This window comes from Erpetoichthys calabaricus, chromosome 3 (assembly GCF_900747795.2).
Source record: "Erpetoichthys calabaricus chromosome 3, fErpCal1.3, whole genome shotgun sequence".
Lineage (NCBI taxonomy): Eukaryota > Metazoa > Chordata > Cladistia > Polypteriformes > Polypteridae > Erpetoichthys > Erpetoichthys calabaricus.
Window position 1 is genome coordinate 191,486,378 of NC_041396.2, and position 21,106 is coordinate 191,507,483.

At 39.5% G+C, this 21,106-nt stretch overlaps 1 protein-coding gene across 2 annotated transcripts; it reads right to left on the minus strand.

Moving 5' to 3' along the window:
* Positions 1 to 1,365: 1,365 nt before the first annotated feature.
* On the minus strand, positions 1,366 to 20,288 carry mtres1 (mitochondrial transcription rescue factor 1). Of its 2 annotated transcripts, none has more exons than XM_028797631.2 (4): positions 20,189 to 20,288; positions 19,346 to 19,781; positions 8,807 to 8,879; positions 1,366 to 1,995 (listed from the first exon to the last, which is right to left on the minus strand). In XM_028797631.2, exons 2-4 carry the CDS (start codon positions 19,771 to 19,773, stop codon positions 1,816 to 1,818), a joined length of 681 nt encoding a protein of 226 aa, XP_028653464.2. In that variant the 5' UTR covers positions 19,774 to 19,781; positions 20,189 to 20,288; the 3' UTR covers positions 1,366 to 1,815. The 2 variants fall into 2 exon arrangements, with proteins under 2 accessions (XP_028653464.2, XP_028653465.2); XM_028797632.2 differs by lacking the exon at positions 20,189 to 20,288 and adding an exon at positions 20,153 to 20,178.
* Positions 20,289 to 21,106: the final 818 nt, after the last annotated feature.

A 21,106-nucleotide genomic window follows, 5' to 3' on the forward strand; every position in this document is an offset into this window, starting at 1 on the left:
CCCAGTGTCCTCATTGGTTTTGGTCCAGTTTTCCTCACACATCCCACATTGGGGTAGACTCTACATTGGCACCATGTGATTAAGCGAATTGGCTCTATAACAGACTGCCATCCCATCCAGGATTTGCTTTTACTTTGCATCCAATGCAGCTGGGATAGTCTAAGCGTCCAGCCAACAACAGGACCCTGACCTGGATAGCTGGTGTAGGAAACAGATGGAAACCTCAACTCATAAATACATCTTAACCACTAGTCTGCCTTGAGGCTTTTCCCTTTCATTTATTTTTTATATTGACTTTTTGTGCAATCCACTTTAGTCCTGAACAGGGTCATGGGGGTCTGCTGGTGCCTATCCCAGCTAGCAAAGCACGCAATGAAGGAACAAACCCTGGACAGGGCACCAGTCCATCTCAGGGACCACACACTAACCTAACCTGCTATGTCTCTGGACTGTGAGAGGAAAACGGAGCACCTCGAGGAAATGCATGCAGACACAGGGAGAACATGCAAACTCAGTGCAGGGAGGACCTGGGACATGAACCCTGGTCTCTGAGGTAGTGCAAACCACTTCCAGTAAAGCTTCTGCCACTGTCAATCAATTTTATGAAACTGCTTATTATAGTTGCAGGTTGTGGAGAGCTGGAGCCTGTCCCCGTAGCACATGTCCTAGGTGGGGCACTGCAGGGCACTCACACCCAAACACGAGACACATCTTTAAAATATGGGGGCAGATCAGGAGCAGAACAGAGGTCCCTGGAGTCATTAGGTAAGCGCACTAACTGCTGAGCCTGTGTGTTTGCAAATATTCTCACATGGGAGTTCAACACCTGCATAGAGGCTGGCAGCGCTGTGAAAGCCAACAGATGCAAAGCGGCACAGGACTCTCCTTGATGGGACTTCTTAAGAGGTCTTCTCATGCCACCCACAATCAGTGAACTGATTGTTAAAAATGAATTTTTGTTTGTGATTTTACTGTTAATGCAAAATGTTCATAAACACTGTCATTGCAAGAATGGATTCACTTGCTTGATGATCATTCAACTCACATTTTGAGACCACCAATAAGTAGACTCAGAAGACTAACAGAAGTTCATGAAGTATACAAATATGTAATGTCTAATTTGTCAGCAAAAAAAAAAAAAAAAAGGAAATTTTGTTAGAGGAAAACTATTACTATTGTGCAAGATAGCCCTTTTCTGCAATTATTGTATTTTCTTATGGTTTTGTTGCACAACAAGTGTAAATAAAAGGGACACAAATCAGAACATTAATTTCCTCACTCCTTCACAGGTGCCAAAATCAGTGTCTAAATATGTCGACCTGAACCCCATAAGCTCTCTAGGAATGAAAGACCAGCCCTTTGAAATTTGAGCTATGGTTTTATTATTTGGAAAATCATTACAAAAGACACACACTTCATAATGGTCAACTCCAGCACAGATAAATGATGCTATTCCGTTCCATTAGGGTGAACACTTAAGTCCTGGACAAATTCATTTTCATAGTAACCAAACAATAAGAAGATAAAGTCATTCATATTAGATGCATAAATGATTCATAATTATTATTAAATAATCATAATGAACTTTAAAAGGGCAAATCTTTCTAGAATGCCTCTCCTTTCCTAGAAAGTAAAAATCATGTAATTTATTTTGTAGCACTAGAATGGCTAGGCCTTCCTTTACCAAGAGACATGCTGTAACCAAACATTTGAAAATACCCATAAAAACAAAGAGAAATCAAAATATAAATATCTGACACCCCTCACCAAGGTAACAGTAAGCTCAGACTTTCCATGCTTCGTTTTTTTTTTTTTTTACTTGGAAATTTCCTCTTTTGTGACCTTGAGGTTTTTCCATCGCCTCAGTACAACTTTGTATTTTTCACTTTCGGCTGTTTCTCCCAGTATTTTTTTGACTACCACCCTCATGACAGTGGCTGTGTCCTCGTCTTTATCTTCAGCCAGCACCAGGTCCAGCGTGTCTCCGATTTTTACCTGCAGTTAGAAACTGTATTTAATTCACTTTGACAAATAACTAAAAGCAATAACAAAAATCTTGAAAAGCAGAAAACATGCAGCTGAACGAGCTGTTTTTTCCATATATTTTTATTGATTTTATTTGAAGCAAATAACATTCCATACAATCAAGTCAAATGTAACAAACCAAAATTCAACCCCCACACAAGACAAAGAGAGGAGAGCCAACAACCAGCGCATTCCCCGAAATACAGTCATGGCCGAAATTATTGGCACCCCTGGAATTTTCCCAGAAAATGCACCATTTCTCCCAGAAAATTGTTGCAATTACAAATGTTTTGGTATACACATGTTTATTTCCTTTATGTGCATTGGAACAACACAAAAAAAACAGAAAAAAAGCCAAATCTGACATCATGTCACACAGAACTCCAAAAAATCAGCTGGACAAAATTATTGGCACCTTTTCAAAATTGTGGGTAAATTGTTTTATTTCAAGCATATGATGCTCGTTTGAACTCACCTGTGGCAAGAAACAGGTGCTGGCAATATAGCAATCACACCTGAGGCCAGTTAAAATGGAGAAAAGTTGACTCAACCTTTCTGTTGTGTGTCTGAGTGTGCCACACTAAGCATGGAGAACAGAAAGAAGAGCAGAGAATTGTCTGAGGACTTGAGAACAAAAATTGTGGAAAAATATCAACAATCTCAAGGCTACAAGTCCATCTCCAGAGATCTTCATGTTCCTTTGTCCACTGTGCGTAACATAATCAAGAAGTTCACAACACTTGGCACTGTAGTTAATCTCCTTGGACGTGGACGGAAGAGAAAAATTGATAAAAGACTGCAACAAAGGATAGTCCGAATGGTGGATAAACAGCCTCAATCAACTTCAAAACATATTCAAGCTGTTCTGCAGACTCAGGGTGCAACAGTGTCAGCTCGAACTATCCGTCGACATCTGAACGAAATGAAACTCTATGGCAGTAGAGCAAGGAGGACCCACTGCTGACACAGAAACAAAAAAAGCCAGACTGGAGTTTGCCAAAATGTACTTGAGGAAGCCAAAATCCTTCTGGGCGAACGTCTTGTGGACAGATGAGACCAAAGTAGAGCTTTTTGGTAAAGCTCATCATTCTACTGTTTACAGAAAACGGAATGAGGCCTACGAAGAAAAGAACACAGTACCTACAGTCAAACATGGTGGAGGTTCTAAGATGTTTTGGGGATGTTTAGCTGCCTCTGGCACTGGATGCCTTGACTGTGTGCAAGGCATCATGAAATCTGAAGACTACCAAAAGATATTGGGACGCAATGTAGGGCCCAGTGTCAGAAAGCTGGGTCTGCGTCAGAGGTCATGGGTGTTCCAGCAGGACAATGACCCCAAACATACCTCTAAAAGCACTCAGAAATGGTTGAAGACAAAAAGCCGGAGAGTTCTGAAGTGGCCAGCAATGAGTCCGGATCTAAATCCGATTGAACACTTATGGAGAGATCTCAAAATTGCTGTTGGGAGAAGGCGCCCTTCAAATCTGAGAGACCTTGAGCAGTTTGCAAAAGAAGAGTGGTTGGAAATTCCAGTTGAGAGGTGTAACAAGCTTGTTGATGGTTATAGGAAGCGCTTGATTTCAGTTATTTTTTCCAAAGGGCGTGCAACCAAATATTAAGTTGAGGGTGCCAATAATTTTGTCCAGCCCGGTTTTTGAGTTGTGTGTGAAATGTCAGATTTGGCTTTTTTTCTGTTTTTTTGTGTTGTTTCAATGCACATAAAGGAAATAAACATGTGTACAGCAAAACATTTGTAATTGCAACAATTTTCTGGGAGAAATGGTACGTTTTCTGGGAAAATTCCAGGGGTGCCGATAATTTCGGCCATGACTGTAGATGCTTATTCTAAAATGTTATTGATTAGATCCTGCCAAATTTTTAGAGGATCTGTTCAAAACTTTTTAAGTGACAATTACATTTTTTTCCAATTTCAAATAATACAGAACATCAGTTACCCCCTGACTTAAAAGAAGTGGGTGGGATCCTTCCATTTGAGGAAGACACAGTAAGTCTACATGGTAATAGTCAAGTTAAGGCAATTGCGTTTGTTTGTCCATCTCCACCTTAAGCCCACCTGGAAGTACACCAAACACAGCTGTTAATTGATTAGGAGGGATTGTGAGACCAAGGCTGTCGGAGAGGCTGGCAAAGACTTTTGTCCAGAATGATGTTAATTTGGTACACACCCAAAACTTGTGGCCCACCGTACCCTGGGATCTTTGAAAGGAGGAACTTTAAAATGTTTTTATATATTGTAGAGGCTGATCAGTATATCTTCTTGAATATAAATAGTTGGGAGGTAAGGAAAAGTGTGTAGGTTCCGTTTAGAAAAATTTCTAGTTTGAAAGCAGTGGAAAAATCGTGTTGATAGGAAGTTAAATTTGAAGAGCAATTGCTTCACAGGATGCAAATACATTATCTATATAAAAAACTATTTAAGTGTTTCAATCCCGGGCATTTTCCAAATGTTACATACTGTGTAGGTTTGAGAGGGTAGAAGGTGGTTATTATGTAGAGGTGCAAGAGATAAAAGCTTCTGTGTCTTGAAGTGCTTCCTACATTGGTTCAATATTCTGAGTGATTGAAGGACAACTGGATTATTACTAGTATACTGATATAATTTGTATTTACTGGGGCACAAAGCAGGGAACATGAAGTACTGAAAGATTTTAATTCTATTGCAGGCTTGTATATATTCAGCAATCTGTGTCGATGTTGAGGTCTTTATAGCTGGTATATTAGCCGCCCAATAATAAATTTGAAAGTTAGGTAGTGCCATGCCAAATTCTGCTTTAGGTTGTTGTAGAGTCGCCCTTTGGATGAGTGAATGTTTCAAATGCTTTGAAATAGAAAAAGAAGCTTGGGGAGGATGTTCATCTTGACAATGTTGATTCTCCCTGCTAATGTCAGATGGAGGGTAGATCATCTATTCACATCTTGTTTAATTTTTTCCATGCAGACTGCAAAATTTTGTTGAAAATGAGCTTTATATTTACTTGTGATGTTTACCCACAGGTATTTAAACTGATCTGCAAAGATAAATGGGAAGGTGTCCAGTCTAATATTGTGTGCCAGAGAGTTCCCTGGAAAAAGCACACTTTTATTCAAATTGATTTTGAGTCCAGATATCTTTTGAAATTCTGCTAGTGCTTTTAGGACTGATGGCATGGAATTTTGTGGGTCTGATATATACAGTACCATATCATCTGCATATAGTGATGTGTTTTGTTCAAGTCCTTCTCTAGTAATCCTCTTTATCTCTGATCATCTTGAAAGTAAACAGCCAATGGCTCAATGACAAATGCAAAGAGCAATGGTGAGAGGGGGCATCCTTGTTGAGTGCCAAGTTCTAGTTTGAAGTAGTCATATCAAATGGTTCAAAGATAATAAGATCTCAAGTTAATTGGTGAGTGCATATACATTAAACAAGCATCGGAGATAAGAAGTTATGTGCCTTTTATAAATCAGGTTTGGTCTTGTGATATTACCAAAGGAAACACTTTCTCAATCCTTCTAGCTAGAATGTTGGAGAGTATCTTAAAATCATTTTTCAGAAGTGAGACTGGTCTGTATGATGCACATTGTAGTATGTCCTTATTTTTCTTAGAAAAATATGGTAATTAATGCTTGGGAGAAAGTTTGATTTAGAATTTTGTTGCTTCTAGCTTCTATAAACGTTTCTAAAAATAATGGAACTAAATTTATTTATTTATTTTATAAAATTCCACTGGGTAGCCATCAGGGTCTGCTGCTTTCCCACTTTGATGCGAGTTTATAGCATCTAGTAATTCTGAGAATGTCAGAGGTTTACAGTATACAGTTCCTCTGCACTAAGAGTGTCTAGCTGTTTTACTGGACACCAGGAAGTAAAGAACTTAAAAACACAGCTTTATGTTTATCTGGGGGTCGTTACAAATACAAGTCTAGCAGAACAACAAACACAAACATGACTATTCTGTATCCTTGGCCATCTTACTGATTAACTGAAAATTAGCACAGCACGTTACACCAAGGGCACAGAGAAAACCCATCCTATAAGGTCCATTAGTGCTCTTTATAATAAAATTAAAGCAACCTGTGCCCTTCAAAATGCTCCTGCCCATGGTTTAATGTCAGTGTCAGATGGGAGGTCAGGTCAAATGAAGGCTCACAGACCACAAAAAGTGGTTTGGGGGTACCTTGGGGTGGATAAACTGTGGAGTCAGGTATTCAAGATTAAAGGAATACTTCTCCCAAAAATATTTTTTATGTTACTTAACCCCATTTACTTTGTAGTACTATCTAACAAAGAAATGTTAATCTCATGTTTTCATGCAGAATGGAGAGACGTTTATGATAAAGTGGTGGAACACAAAGGTTAACAGTGCTCTACAGTGGCAGACAATGTGAAAAACAGCCATGAGAAAAAGAAAAAATCTCATGTAACTTGTGTTGCATAATCTACATTCAGTCAAATGCTCAAAATGTACAAAACATGATTCTTTCCCTAAATTATTATTAATAGTTACTTCTGGAAAAAAAAATCAGCATACATCATAAACAGGAAAGACACGTTCCCATAATTGTGTGCTTTTGAATTAAAGAAGGGACTCTTTACCAGTGAATTAGGGGGAAGAGACAAGTTTTCATTTCAAAACAAAAGAATTATGGGAATGTGCCTTTCCTGTTTACCTTCTATGCTGATCTTTCTGAAAGTATTATTAATATTTTACCAACAAATGCATACATTTTTTAATCATTTTTGAGCATATGCATGGATAATGAGTGATGTGTTTTTTTCTTTTTTGCATGGACATTTTTGAAATCATTTGCCATTGTGCAGCACTGGTCGCCATTATGTTTGTGTCACTTATCTTATTTGTTCAGGGTTTTCTTGTAGTACTCTGTATTTTTGTATTTGATTCTGGTTTATTGTCTTTTATTCTGTTTCAATGCTTTGTATATCCTGTATTTATCTTTATTTAGAGTTTTATGCAGGTATTATTTGTATCCAATGTTGCACGTTGTTCTTTCAGAAGCTTTGCAAAGTTCTTTGATCATGGGAAAGGTACTGTATATATAAAATGCATAATTATTTTTTTCCTTTCTGTTCTGCATGAAAACATGAAATTATATTTTTTCTCAGTCACCACTACAAACTTGGGTAAGTAAAAAAAAAAAAAAAAAAATTGGGGTTTTCATACTTTACTTTTCACTTAATTATCCTTTTGTGTGTGTGTTTAATGGTAGACAAATTCACTGTAAATAAATTCCTAGAGGGGGCATGGGAATATGCATGTGTTTTGTGGATTTAGAGAAGGTATATGACTGTGTTCCTCAAGGTATTCTGTGGGAGGTGCTGGGAGAGTATGGGGTTCCAGGGCCACTCATAAGGACTTCAGTCCCTGTATAATCACAGTGACAGTTGTGTCTACACAAGACTGTGTCTCCTATTCTATTTGTGATTTTCATGGACAGTATATCAAGGAGAGGTTGGGGAGTGGAAGGTGTCCAGTTTGGTGGCCTTAGAACTGCATCACTGCTTTTTGCAAACAATGTGATCCTGTTGGCTTATCATGTTGTGAACTCCAGCACACATTGGGACAGTTTGCAGAGTGTTAAGCAGCACAGATGAGAATCAGAAGCTTTTTATCTGAGGCCATGGTTCTCTGCAGGAAAAAGATGGATTGTCCTCTCTGAGTTGGGGGTGAGTTACTGCCTCAAGTGGAGGAGTTTAAGTATCTCAGGGTCTTGTTCACAAGTGAGGGGAAAAAAGATGGTAAGACTGACACAGGGAAGTCTAGCAAAGCAGTGCTACCTACACTGATTTATAGTGGTGAAGCAGGAGTTGAAATAGAAGGCAAAGCTCTCGATTACCAGTCGATCTACATCTCCACCTTCACTTATGGTCATCAGTTTTGTGTGATGACTGAAAGGATGAAATTGCTGGTACAATCATCCAAAATGAGCTTTTTCTGCAGGGTGGCTGGGCTTTCCCAGAAATACAGATAGTGTGAGATGCAGATACTGTGAGAAGCTCACAGTAGAGCAGCTGACCCTCTGCATCGAAAGGAGCAAATTGAGGTGGTTTGGGCATCCAACACAGATGGCACCCTGTGGATGCTTTAAGGGCAAAACCAACTGAGAGGAAAGTGTGAGCTGGCAAGTGTGGCAGGGAAAAGGGATGTATAGGTCTCACTGCTAATACTGTCACCCCTACACTACAGTACTGGATAAGTGGTGAAAAATGAATAAATTCAGTTTTCAAACAGTAAAAAATGTACTTAATGTTCGCAGTGTTCAAAACCAAAACTATAATTCTTCATAAACAAAAAATATTAAAGCATCACCATCAGAGTTTTGAGTAATTTAAAAACCTTCGACATGTCATGACTGTAAATGAGAAATGGCTCTCAACTGATGCACCTATTTAAATAAAGTTTGGCTTTTTCTGTGCTTGTACACTTTCATTCCACTGGTTTCAGGTAAGTGCGATTGTTCTGTCAGAGTAACACACAGTAAATACACTTCCCAGGCATAGAGTATACAGAGTGCACTAAGTAAATGTGGCAAAACCCTCATGCTTTTGTGGCTTTCAGGCGTTTGTTGTATGTTAACCTGCAACTTACCGCTCTGCACTCTGGCAGCTTGTGCACGTGTGTGTGTATCATCTTACAAGTGGCATTTGAACTTCAACTCAACCTGCCTAGATCTTGGATTAACAAGCCACACAGTCACCTGAATCTCAACTACACAGCAGACCTCAAACATATCTTTTTTCCAGGAATATTGCATTACCTACCGTTTTACTTTTCTTTATAAGCTTCTGTCCATTAAGTCTCAGTTTGCTAGCATAGAATGCATCTTCCACTTTGCTGAAAAAGGAACAGTAACTACATTAATAAGAAACAAAACACAACGAAATAGACAAATTCTTTAAAACCTAATATGATCAAAAAGCCAAGAATCTTTAGACGTTGTTTTGTCCTGGAAGCAGAAATGCTAACACATGCTTATGGTCTATTCCCTATTGCCATACAAGGGCAGACATTAACTGGGAACCTTGTAATCCTAGCATATAATTCAATAATTTTCTGTTTTCTGCTCACAACTCAAGTACATTTCATTTCATGTCTTATTTGTGCAGTGCCTTGTGAGTGCAAAACAAAATCCCTTACAAAACATGGCAGTTTAGATTTTGTTATTCACAGACATGCAGAGCTATATGGATCAAATAAACCAAAACCTTTAAAACTCTACATTTTGCAAGAGGATGAAGAGAAATGACAAGCTATGTTGGGTTATATGGCCTTTAAAATAAGATGGAACATCATAATCCCATACATTTCTGAATAGAAGGACCTTTTCAACAATTCAACACCTAAGGGAGTCCTATACCACGAATACCGAGATGACTTGCTCATTGTACTGGTGTGGTACATGTACAGGCTTACGGTGCCTCTGTTTATAAAAGAAATGAATGCTACACATTCTAGTCTCAGGCAGTACACAAAGAAGTATAACTGTAAAATAAAATTTTATAAATTAATGGTAACACTGTTTAGCATTATTGAGTCAAGAACCAAGTTGTTTGGAGGTCTATGTTTCCACTTAGATCATTTAAGAATGGTGTCATGCACCTGTTTCTGTAGTAAATTTTGTCTGAAAGCTCCTTGTGTTTGTGACAGCATGAACTGACGCTCCTCTGGGTTTGCCGATACTGTTCTGCATGCATGAAGCAGGCCAAGTTTGTCTCTGCCTGAAATATAACGTAGCCTTAACTGCCCTTTGGTTCATCACAAAATCAATATGTTTTAAAAAAGATAATTTGCCCCTTTTATCCCATTTTTTTTTTAATTTAAAATAAAGTTCATTACAGATGGCATAAATCAGTCATTCATTTATCTACTTGAACCCATTCCAAAGCTGTAACCCTTTAACCTATCTTTCTTAATTATTAGAAAATTGTACATTTCTTTTTAATATTTAGGTCATAATTCAGGATGAATACTATGCATCCATTTTCTTAACATGCATATCCAGGGCAGGGATCATGGAATTGCTGGAGCCTATCCTAGTAGTTATCAGGCGCAAGGCAGGAACAACGCATGGATGGGGTGCAAGTCCATCACAGGGTGAAAATACACACACAAACACAATGGGGCCAATCCACCTAACCTGTATCATTTTGGACAGTGGGAGGAACCTACTATTTTTATTAACTATACACTTAGTGTGTAAAAATACTTAATATATTGGTTAAACACCAAGGAATTTTATTAACACTTCATTTTTATTTACATAATAACTAAAGTGGAGCTGAGGGATGTAAATGATAGGCAGTTACTACTGTTCATGACAGGAGCTTTTAATTAATTGGCAACAGTCACACTTGAAGAGATTTCATTTTCATTTTTTGTCATGTCATATTTACTACCTACTGTAGATTCATGCTCTGTCATTTTGTAACTATAATTATCTCCCATCCCCACAGATGTTACTCTTCTGGATATCACCATGCTCAGGATGAGGTGGATTTTAAAATATGTTAAACATCGCTATAAGCTGAGACCAGTGGCTCTCCCGACATTGCCAAGGTGGGCAAACACATTTAGCATTTAGCTAACAGGGCTCCTCCTCAGTACCCACCACAGACTCATATCCAGTGTGAATTTAAGATGGCTCTTCATGATTTCCTGTCAAATAGCACTGCGAGCTGCACAGTAACATCTGATGGCTCACTTATCATCCACCCATCCATCCATCCAATTACAAAGCTTACTTATTGTAATCTAGTTATGGGCCTTGGAGGTGTGTGGCAACATTCAGCCCAGGGCAGGAATAAATCTTGCATAAATAACAAAAAACAATCATTGCATGGCGGAGCACATGAAAATCTAATTCAAATTGGTCCAACAAATCTGAGATGCATACCATTGGCAAATGGAAGGAAAACCAGAATAAAATACCCACAGAGACACGTGGAGAACAGGCAAAAGCAACACAGATAGTAAAAGGGTTGGGACTCAAACACCGTCTGTTGGAACTGTGAAGTAGCATTTAACTAAGGCACCATCATACTATTTCTCATTTATCAGAATGTGTAAGTAACAACAAAAACGTTTAATTAGCCGATTTTATTGCCGACACTGACAATTATTAATGTCTTTCACTTTCAAATTCCTAATGCATTTGGGCAAAGACTCTGCCTGTAGCCAGCACATAAGAACACAGTAACATACTTCAGTTTATTTTATTTCAATAAAGATTCTAATACTGAGGGATAGTTTATAAATTACATGTGGAAAAAATTGTTTTATTAATACAAAAAAGTTGCTGTTAAGAAAATAATTCAGAAAAATAAATAAACTAGCTGCTTGAGATAAACAGCATAAACTGAAACTACACATATATATATCTTTTGTCATAAGTTGCTTTAGGTCTTGGCACTGCATTGGGTTATTTTCTCACATTCTAACACTGATGATTGTTAAAACTAATTCTGAAGGAGGTAAAAAGAAATATCAGCCTAATCTCACATTTTTAGTTAATATATTAAGGACACAGCAACCCTCACCAGGAAAAACTGATGGGAAGAGGAGTTGAGATATTTAGGGGCTTTTTGAGGCTCAGTAGAATTAACACATCACTCAGGCATCCAAGTTTCGGTGCAAGAAAATAAAGTCAACACTCCCAAAATCAGCCAGCAGGGGTCAGCCACACTCCATCCTTCAAGCACCTCAAAATCATTCAGCTTGTGTTTCCACAGTTCTTTTTAATAAAACGAAGAAATCAAAATAGTGATTAAAAGAAGCACCAAAGAAAATGTAGCCATTCAAGCATGATGACCATCGTTTTACTTATTAATCATCCATCCATCCATCCATTTTCCAACCCGCTGAATCCAAACAGGGTCACGGGGGCCTGCTGGAGCCAATCCCAGCCAACACAGGGCACAAGGCAGGGAACCAATCCCGGGCAGGGTGCCAACCCACCGCAGGACACACACAAACACACCCACACACCAAGCACACACTAGGGCCAATTTAGAATCGCCAATCCACCTAACCTGCATGTCTTTGGATTGTGGGAGGAAACCGGAGCGCCCGGAGGAAACCCACGCAGACACGGGGAGAACATGCAAACTCCACGCAGGGAGGACCCGGGAATCGAACCCAGGTCCCCAGGTCTCCCAACTGCGAGGCAGCAGCGCTACCCACTGCGCCACCGTGCCGCCCCACTTATTAATCAGATTCATGCAACATCCATTTTATTACATGTGGAAATTTCTTAAATGTTTGCTTTCGCTCTGTTCACATGAAGAGCATCAAAAACAGGTACAACCAAAAGGTTTTGTTCTACTTTATCTTTGCCTTACAGCCAGTAGAATTCCAAAGCTAAAACTTTTAACCATTGCCAGTGCATACACTTTATTATAATTTACAGGAGATCGGTAGTATCAGGAATACACTTAACACCAGTAGCTTGATATCTACCTTTTATAACGTGAAACCCAGCCCCAGCCCCCAAGCAGGTCACTGTCCCTGCAGAATTTGCTCATTCACCCTGAATGTGAGTGGAATTTCTTTGGGTTCTCTAGTCTCTTCCCATACCACAGGTCAGGTTAGTTAGTGGCACTATGTGACTCCAAGTCAAATCTATGTATTGTTATTGCTGTAAGAGACATTCTAATGTAAAGTGATTGAGCCAATCTAACAGGAAAGCACTATTTTAAACAAAAACTGAACAAGACATAACAGTTTACATCACTATTTCCCAGTCCTAGTTCTCAGCGCAAACTATGTTTGGAGAGTTAAAAACTCAACCAATTCTGACACCAATGTCTGCCTTTGATTCATTTTCAGTTTATTTATGCCACCTCTGTCTCTCTCAAGTATTCAAAATCAGTTCTGCTTAACAGTTTGTGTTTCACTTTCATCAAAATTCACATCTAACACATAAGAATGAATTCACACTTCTGGATCTTCCTGCTCCTTTTTCTTTTTTTTAACACAAGCACATAAAATTGAAAGAGTGTGCTTGTTGTAGAATGAATGAATAATCCGAAGTTATGTCCATGTTTGTCTTTTCTGCACTCACCTACACTAACTCACACATACATCAGGAGAATGTGAGAAGTCTGCATGCACTACAACCAGGCCAATGGCTCCATGAGGCCGCTGGGCTACCCACCATATCGGCATGCTGCTCTCACAGCACCATGCATTTTCCAAAATTTCTTATAAACATAAAACACATGGCAGGCTTTCCTATAAATTGCAGATAATCTTTTGACACAGAAAAATACAGGAAATAGGGACCTGATGAACCAGTGCTGTAAACACCAGGGGGGCAGCACTGTAAGTCCAATGAAGCGGACTGTGAATGATTTGCAGGTAAGTCCCAGTAAAAGAATTACAGTCACTATAGCTTTACAGGTGGTCTTCTAGACCTGGATGCAGACCAAAAGGAATAATCCAAGGATGACAGCACTATCCCGATACAAACCAATGTTTCACTAACATGTGCATCACATGTTATATTAGAAAGGTAACCAACCATTTTCAGTGAATGTGAAATTGATGTACATTAAGGCACAGTGTGCAGTCAAGACTAGCACCAGGAAAAACTGCTGGTCATTCTGACAGCTGGACAGGAAAGTTAGCAGAAAAAATTAAAATATTTGTGCCATGAATGCTTCAATTTGAACAGTGGAAGACAAGCAAGAGACACGTTTTAGATTTATCCGTTCTGTTGTGCCTGAACTGCAAAGAATGTGTGGTTTATTTTTAGTGAGCAGGCAGATGAGTTATCTCACACTGAAAACCTTTATCTGCCCCTGAAAGGGGTAACTGTAGCACTGTTGAATCTTGCCTTATGTGCATTCAAAATTTTTTTTTTACATATACAGTGATGGGGAAAAAAGAGATGCAATGCTCTTACATTGTTGAAATATTAAAAAAACAAATGTGAGTAATGAAACAACAACAAAAAGATAACAACCGTAAACATTAACAATAGCTGCCTTGCAATCCTTCAGTACCTTCTTCAGCCACCACGGACATCGTTAACACATACGGCCCCTGAATCAGCTTTTGTGAGATCTTAACCAATTGTTGCAGTGTTACATCGTTGTCATCCAGGGCATCCCAATGTAGACCATTGGGGCTAACTTCAAGACAAAAGGCAGGTACCTGCGCACCAGTATTCACTCCTCAGGATAGCTGTGACCACAACAGCCATTACTAGCCTAGCATTGTTCTGCTGTAGGGTCAGATTGTGTGGCCTCACATAGGGAATGATGATTTGCTGCACAGTTTCAGCCCTTTAATGTACCTTATTAAAAACGAAGTGTTGCTCTGTCCAGTCTGCATGGTGTATGCCAACACACTCCATAGGCATCTGCAGATCTTTCTCCTTTCCTCCTTCAGGTGCTTGCTCACCTGTCTGTTTGAACAGGCTGATTTTCAGCTCATCCATTAAGAGGAACTGACGCTATGGCTAAGGAGTCCATTGTAAACTCAAGGCAGTGAGGCATGATGTTTTAGAGATGTAAGGCCAGGCTCTCACTTTCCTTTTACCGATATCTGCATTATGATACACCAATAATGTGGCATATCATTAATGAACTCTCAGATAGGTCAATCTGTTGCACCTAACCCGTTTGGGTACAGTCACTTGAGGCTGACTAGATCTTTCCTGTCAACCGCTTGTCTTCTGTTGAGACACAATGAAATGAAACATTGTGTCTGGCAATGCTGGTATAGAAACTGCAGCAAATCAATGACCCTTTCTCTTGCCTCCTGTGACATTTGTGGTATTTCACAATGCACAGAAAATGGACTAAATGTCCCCTTTGACTTGCTGTGACCTATGAATTAAATGATAACTTCAGTCTTCTTCAAGTCAAAGTTATTTTTTCATGATTATGACATATTTTAATTTGACACGTAAAACTGCATTCTAAAGTGGACTGTGTCTGGTACACCACCAGTTTGTAAAACCAACAGTCATTCTAACTATGTGCCCAAACCACTTCAAATGGCTGTCCTCAGTCAGGATAAGCACTCATTAAACTCCGAAATGTGTTGCTCGGCTCCTCACTCTGTCACAAAAAATGTTTTCAAAATGCTGCTACAGGAAAAATCATTTAAAGGAGCTGCTTCAAGCTAAAACAAATGAATCCTGTACTGTGTAGAACAGTGCCAATTACACTCCTGTCACCCCTGCAATCCTTTCATAATGTGGCTGGGATGAGATTGTAAAAGCTATGTAATTAAAACATGTCCGCCATATGTTTTAAAACTTAATAAAAGTGTCAGTTGCTAGGATGTAAAAAAAACTGAAACAAGCTCACAAATTTAAATTTACACTTTGCACAAAAGGTCAGTATTATTTAGCTCACTGAATCCCAGTGGAAGTATAAATTTTATTGTTTGTCAGCCCAATAGCACTTCTGTTACAATTAGCTGAGCATTACTCTAAAAATGACAATCCGTGTTTTCGTTTTTTTTTTTTTTTTGTTTGTTTCTCTGTGTGTATGTTGTGTTCCAAGTCCTCTACCATACTCGATCTACGTATATGACCACATGGCTGCACCTAACTCAGTGTCAATGTTAAGTTTGCTGATACAGCTGTGGTAGGCCTGATATCTAACAACAATGAGCAGGCTTACACGGATGAAGTGGAGATTCTACCACACTGGTGTAGCACAACTGTCTACTCCTGGATGTCAGCAAAACAAAGGAGCTGATTGTAAACTTTGAGAAAAAACAGCAGAGGCACTACCACCCCCATAGTATTAACAGCACTCAGGTGAAGAGGGTGGACAGTTTCAGACACCTTGGTCTCCACATCAGATGACTTGACCTTGTACAAGCACATCGACACCTTGGTGAAGAAGACACGACAACGTCTTTACCACCTCAGACGCCTCAGGGATTTCAGGCTGCCCACTCAAATACTAAAGAACTTCTATACATTCACTATTAAAATTTCAGTTGTGCTTGAAAGTTTGTGAACCCTTTAGAATTTTCAATATTTCTGCATACATATGACCTAAAACATCATCAGATTTTCACTCAAGTCCTAAAAGCAGATAAAGAGAAACCAGTTAAACAAATAAGACAAAAATATTATACTTGGTCATTTATTTAAGAAAAATGATCAAATATTACATATTTGTGAGTGGCAAAAGTATGTGAACCTTTGCTTTCAGTATCTGGTGTGACCCCCCCTTTGCAGCAATAACTGCAACTACACATTTCCACTACTTTTTTCAATTTACATCCTGCCTTTAGGTGTAATTTTTAGAAAACATGCAATCTCGTATCACCTATATGCTGATGACTGCCAAATTTATTTCTCCCTCAAGTCAACTGACTCCACTAAACCTCTTCTCGACTGCTTATCTGACATTAAGGACTGGCTGGCTGTAAACTTCCTTCACCTGAACGATTCAAAAACCGAGGTCATTGTTTTTAGTCCTGACCGCAAACAGACCCTACCCCTTGGCCTCGACTTTCTTCCCATTCCAGTAACTTCGTCTGCTTCCAATCTTGGAATCAAAATGGATATGGTCCTGAAAATGGATGCTCAAGTCAACAGCACAGTAAAATCCTGCTTTTTCCATCTCAGGCGAATTGCCAAACTCAAACCAATTCTGCCTTACCACCTCTTGGAATCAGTAATCCATGCATTCATTACGTCCCGGCTCGACTATTCTAATTCCTGCCTATATGGTATTAGTAAAGCCACTCTTTCTAGACTCCAATTGGTTCAAAATGCAGCTGCAAGGCTTTTAACTGGAAGCAGCAGAAGCCAACACATTATACCGATTTTAAAAACCCTACACTGGCTGCCGGTTAGCTTCAGAATTGATTTTAAGATACTCCTCTTAACCTATAAGGCACTAAATGGTCTAGCCCCTGCCTACTTGAGTGTCTTGCTCCATCGTCACAATCCCCCTCGTGTTCTTAGATCCGCAGATCAGCTGCTCCTAACCGTTCCCAAGGCACGTTTTAAAGTTCGTGGTGAAAGGGCTTTTTCCGTCTGTGCACCTAGGCTCTGGAACTCCTTACCTTTAGTGGTTAGGCAAGCCACTTCAGTCGCCACATTCAAATCACACCTAAAAACGCACTTCTTCACATTGGCTTTTAATTCTTAACCTGTCTTATTTCCACTTGCTTTTTGCTATTTCTCTGTTTTATTGGGTCCCCTGAACTGTTTTTAGTGTCTCTGTTTTAATTCTCTCTTAATGTTTGTTTTTAATATTTTGCTTTTAGTCTTGCTTGTTTTAACTGTACAGCGCTTCGGTCAGTTGTAATGCTGTGTTTTTAAGTGCTTAACAAATAAAAATGGTATGGTATGGTATGGTACTTCCAGTTACTGTTGATCAGTCCTGCACACTGGCTTGGAGGAATTTTAGCCCATTCCTCCGTACAGAACAGCTTCAACTCTGGGATGTTGGTGGGTTTCCTCACATTAACTGCTCACTTCAGGTCCTTCCACAACATTTCGATTGGATTAAGGTCAGGACTTTGACTTGGCCATTCCAAAACATTAACTTTATTCTTCTTTAACCATTCTTTGGTAGAACAACTTGTGTGCTTAGGGTCGTTGTCTTCCTGCATGACCCACCTTCTCTTGAGATTCAGTTCATGGACAGATGTCCTGACATTTACCTTTAGAATTCTCTGATATAATTCAGAATTCATTGTTCCATCCATGAAGGCAAGCCATCCTGGCCCAGATGCAGCAAAACCGGCCCAAACCATGATACTACCACCACCATGCTTCATAGATGGGATAAGGTTCTTATGCTGGAATGCAGTGTTTTCCTTTCTCCAAACATAACGCTTTTCATTTAAACCAAAAAGTTCTATTTTGGTCTCATCTGTCCATAAAACATTCTTCCAATAGCCTTCTGGTTTGTCCACGTGATCTTTAGCAAACTGCAGACGAGCAGCAATGTTTTTTTTGGAGAGCAGTGGCTTTCTCCTTGCAACCCTGCCATGCACACCATTGTTGTTCAGTGTTCTCCTGATGGTGGACTCCTGAACATGAACATTAGCCAATGTGAGAGAGGCCTTCAGTTGCTTATAAGTTACCCTGGGGTCCTTTGTGACCTCGCCGACTACTACACGCCTTGCTCTTGGAGTGATCTTTGTTGGTCGACCACTCCTGGGGAGGGTAACAACGGTCTTGAATTTCCTCCATTTGTACACAATCTGTCTGACTGTGGACTGGTGGAGTCCAAACTCTTTGGAGATGGTTTTGTAACCTTTTCCAACCTGATGAGCATCAACAACTTTTTTTCTGAGGTCCTCAGAAATCTCCTTTGTTCGTGCCATGATACACTTCCACAAACGTGTTGTGAAGAGCAGACTTTGATAGATCCCTGTTCTTTAAATAACACAGGATGCCCACTCACACCCGATTGTCATCCCATTGATTGAAAACACCTGACTCTAATTTCACCTTCAAACGAAATGTTAATCCTAGAGTTTCACATACTTTTGCTACTCACAAATATGTAATATTCGATCATTTTCCTCAATAAATAAATGACCAAGTATAATATTTTTGTCTCATTTGTTTAACTGGTTTCTCTTTATCTACTTTTAGGACTTGAGTGAAAATCTGATGATGTTTTAGGTCATATTTATGCAGAAATATAGAAAATTCTAAAGGGTTCACAAACTTTCAAGCACAACTGTATCTTGGCAGGAAATATTACTGTCTGGTTTGGGAACAGCACACAGCAGGACCACAAGGCACGGCAGAGAGTGGTGCAGTCAGCTCAACGCACCACTGCGTCTACACTTTCAAACTTCCAGGACATCTATACAATGCTATCTGGAGCCAAGACAAATTAAATTATCAGAGATACCAACCAGCCCAACAATGGCCTCTTCTCTGTGCTGCAGTCAGGAAAACAAGACTGCTGCATGAAGACCAGTTCAGAGACACTGAGAAAAGGAGCTCCTTTGGACAGACCATCCACATCCTAAACTGGGTCAATTTGTTTAGAGCTACATGATGCCCTACTGTGGACCCTCTTACAATGAGTTATTTCATTATATTTGAGTTACATTAGTCACATGTTTCACAAGTCTGGTATAATGCATACTGTATTCATTTAACATTGAAGTTTCTGTTGATATTTGTAAAGTCGTGTGTTAGTATGTACTGTCCTCATATTCTTCTTCAATGTAATGTTGGAGTTTAGCAACCAAGCACTTCACTACATACTGTACTTAGTGTATAACTATTCATGACAAATACAATTTAATTTGATTTGTATGGATGTCAGCAGTGTAAAGCCAAAATGAGAACTTACTTGCGGGCAATGTCCAGTCCGGCCTTCATAACAAAGTCATAGCGAAAGGACTGGACTGACTTTTCCAAATCTTTGAAGTCCTTGGGCAGGTTAGGGTCAGATTGAGGTTCATCCTCATAATCGCTTTTCTCCGGATCGTCATCTTCTTCCTCCTCCTCCTCCTCTCTAATCTTTCTGTCTTTTTTACTGGACTTGCTGCTTTTAAACCTGACAGACATATCCGTCAGGCCAAGCCAAACCCACTCACGGTTGTTGTTAAGATGTCTTTGTACGCTTAGCAGGCATCTCCTATTGGAATGATGTTCATCTTGGGTTAGTTTTTGGCACCACGCCGCCCAGCACCGACTCCGAGTTGTCGACCTCGGACACCTGAAAGCCAGCTGTGTCAGCTTCCTTACAGTATGGAAATAAATCGGCAACGTATACATGGCATGTCCTGAAATTAAGGAACATTCTGAGGTCAAAATATTTCCTTTTGTATAACTAAATAAACACACACACACTTCATTAAAATAAGACATGAATTTAAAATACTTGACGGTGTACAACAGATATGCATGTAGCAATGGAAAACAAATGAACGCAAACAATAACAGTAAGAGTGAAATGTACAAGGTGACAATCAAGTCATTAGGTGCTCCCTAAGCAGTCACCTCTTCTACAGAACACGAGCGGGAGAGTCCTCTATAAACTGACTACTACTGACACATTATTGCTAAAGTGCATTCCTTTTCAATATGCTCGTTGCATAAAATATCGCTTTGCGTACTGAACTGCAACAAATCCAACACTGTACCGACAACATACCATAAATAAGTAACTAAAGACATGCTTCCCACCTACCTGTTGAAAGGCGTGCACTGCTAACATTTCACCGCTCAAAGAATCCTGCGCATTTTTCCAAGAGAGTCACACGACTAATAAAAAGCATACAGAAAAGACAGCAGAGCCACCTCGTGGTAGTAAACGAAAGGTGTTGACTGCGCATGCACAATTCCACTTCAGCTTGTGTATTCCCGCTCCTGCTCCTAACAACTATCCCAAGAAGCAATTCGACTTCACTGGAAGAATATTTGAAATATATTTTTAGCATTTTGTATATATTCTGAAACACGTCTGGCAATGTAAATTAACTATCAGACAGAGGACGTCTCCAACAGCTTCGCAGAAAGTGTAAAGCGAGGCGCAGTTTGATCAGGTAGGTTAACACAGTCACGGCTGCGCAGCTTATGAGAACGCAGTTGAGCTGCGCCTGTGGCGGTCTTAATGTCTGGGATACAAGCCGGTTAAAAGAGGATGAGTTCGCCAGTCGTCTCGACATGTTCCCCAAGCACCGTCAGTAACTTTATACTTAAAAAGTAAAACAGATGTGTTAGGCAATGCATTAAAAATGGTAAAAATATTGTATTAAAAAAATTAAAGATTGTTCAATCAGTTCATCAAGTGGAAAACTTCAGCCCAGTACATGTGTTATTTCATTAGGATTATATACCATAGGTGTACTACTCATCTAAGGGGAGTGCAAATCTCAATAATCAACAAAGACCTCAGCGTTACCGTTTGCAGTGCATATATCTCTGTTATATGCCATTTGCTATGGAATTTGTAAAAAGGAGTGTACATGTTTGTGATGTGCCGCCTATTGGAATGATAGAGACACAGCAACCGGACGGGCACCGAGGCAGACACCCAGACACTTATCCTTTTATTAAATTGCTTAATCTGCTTAACTGAACACACGGTGGCGTGGCTACCATTATT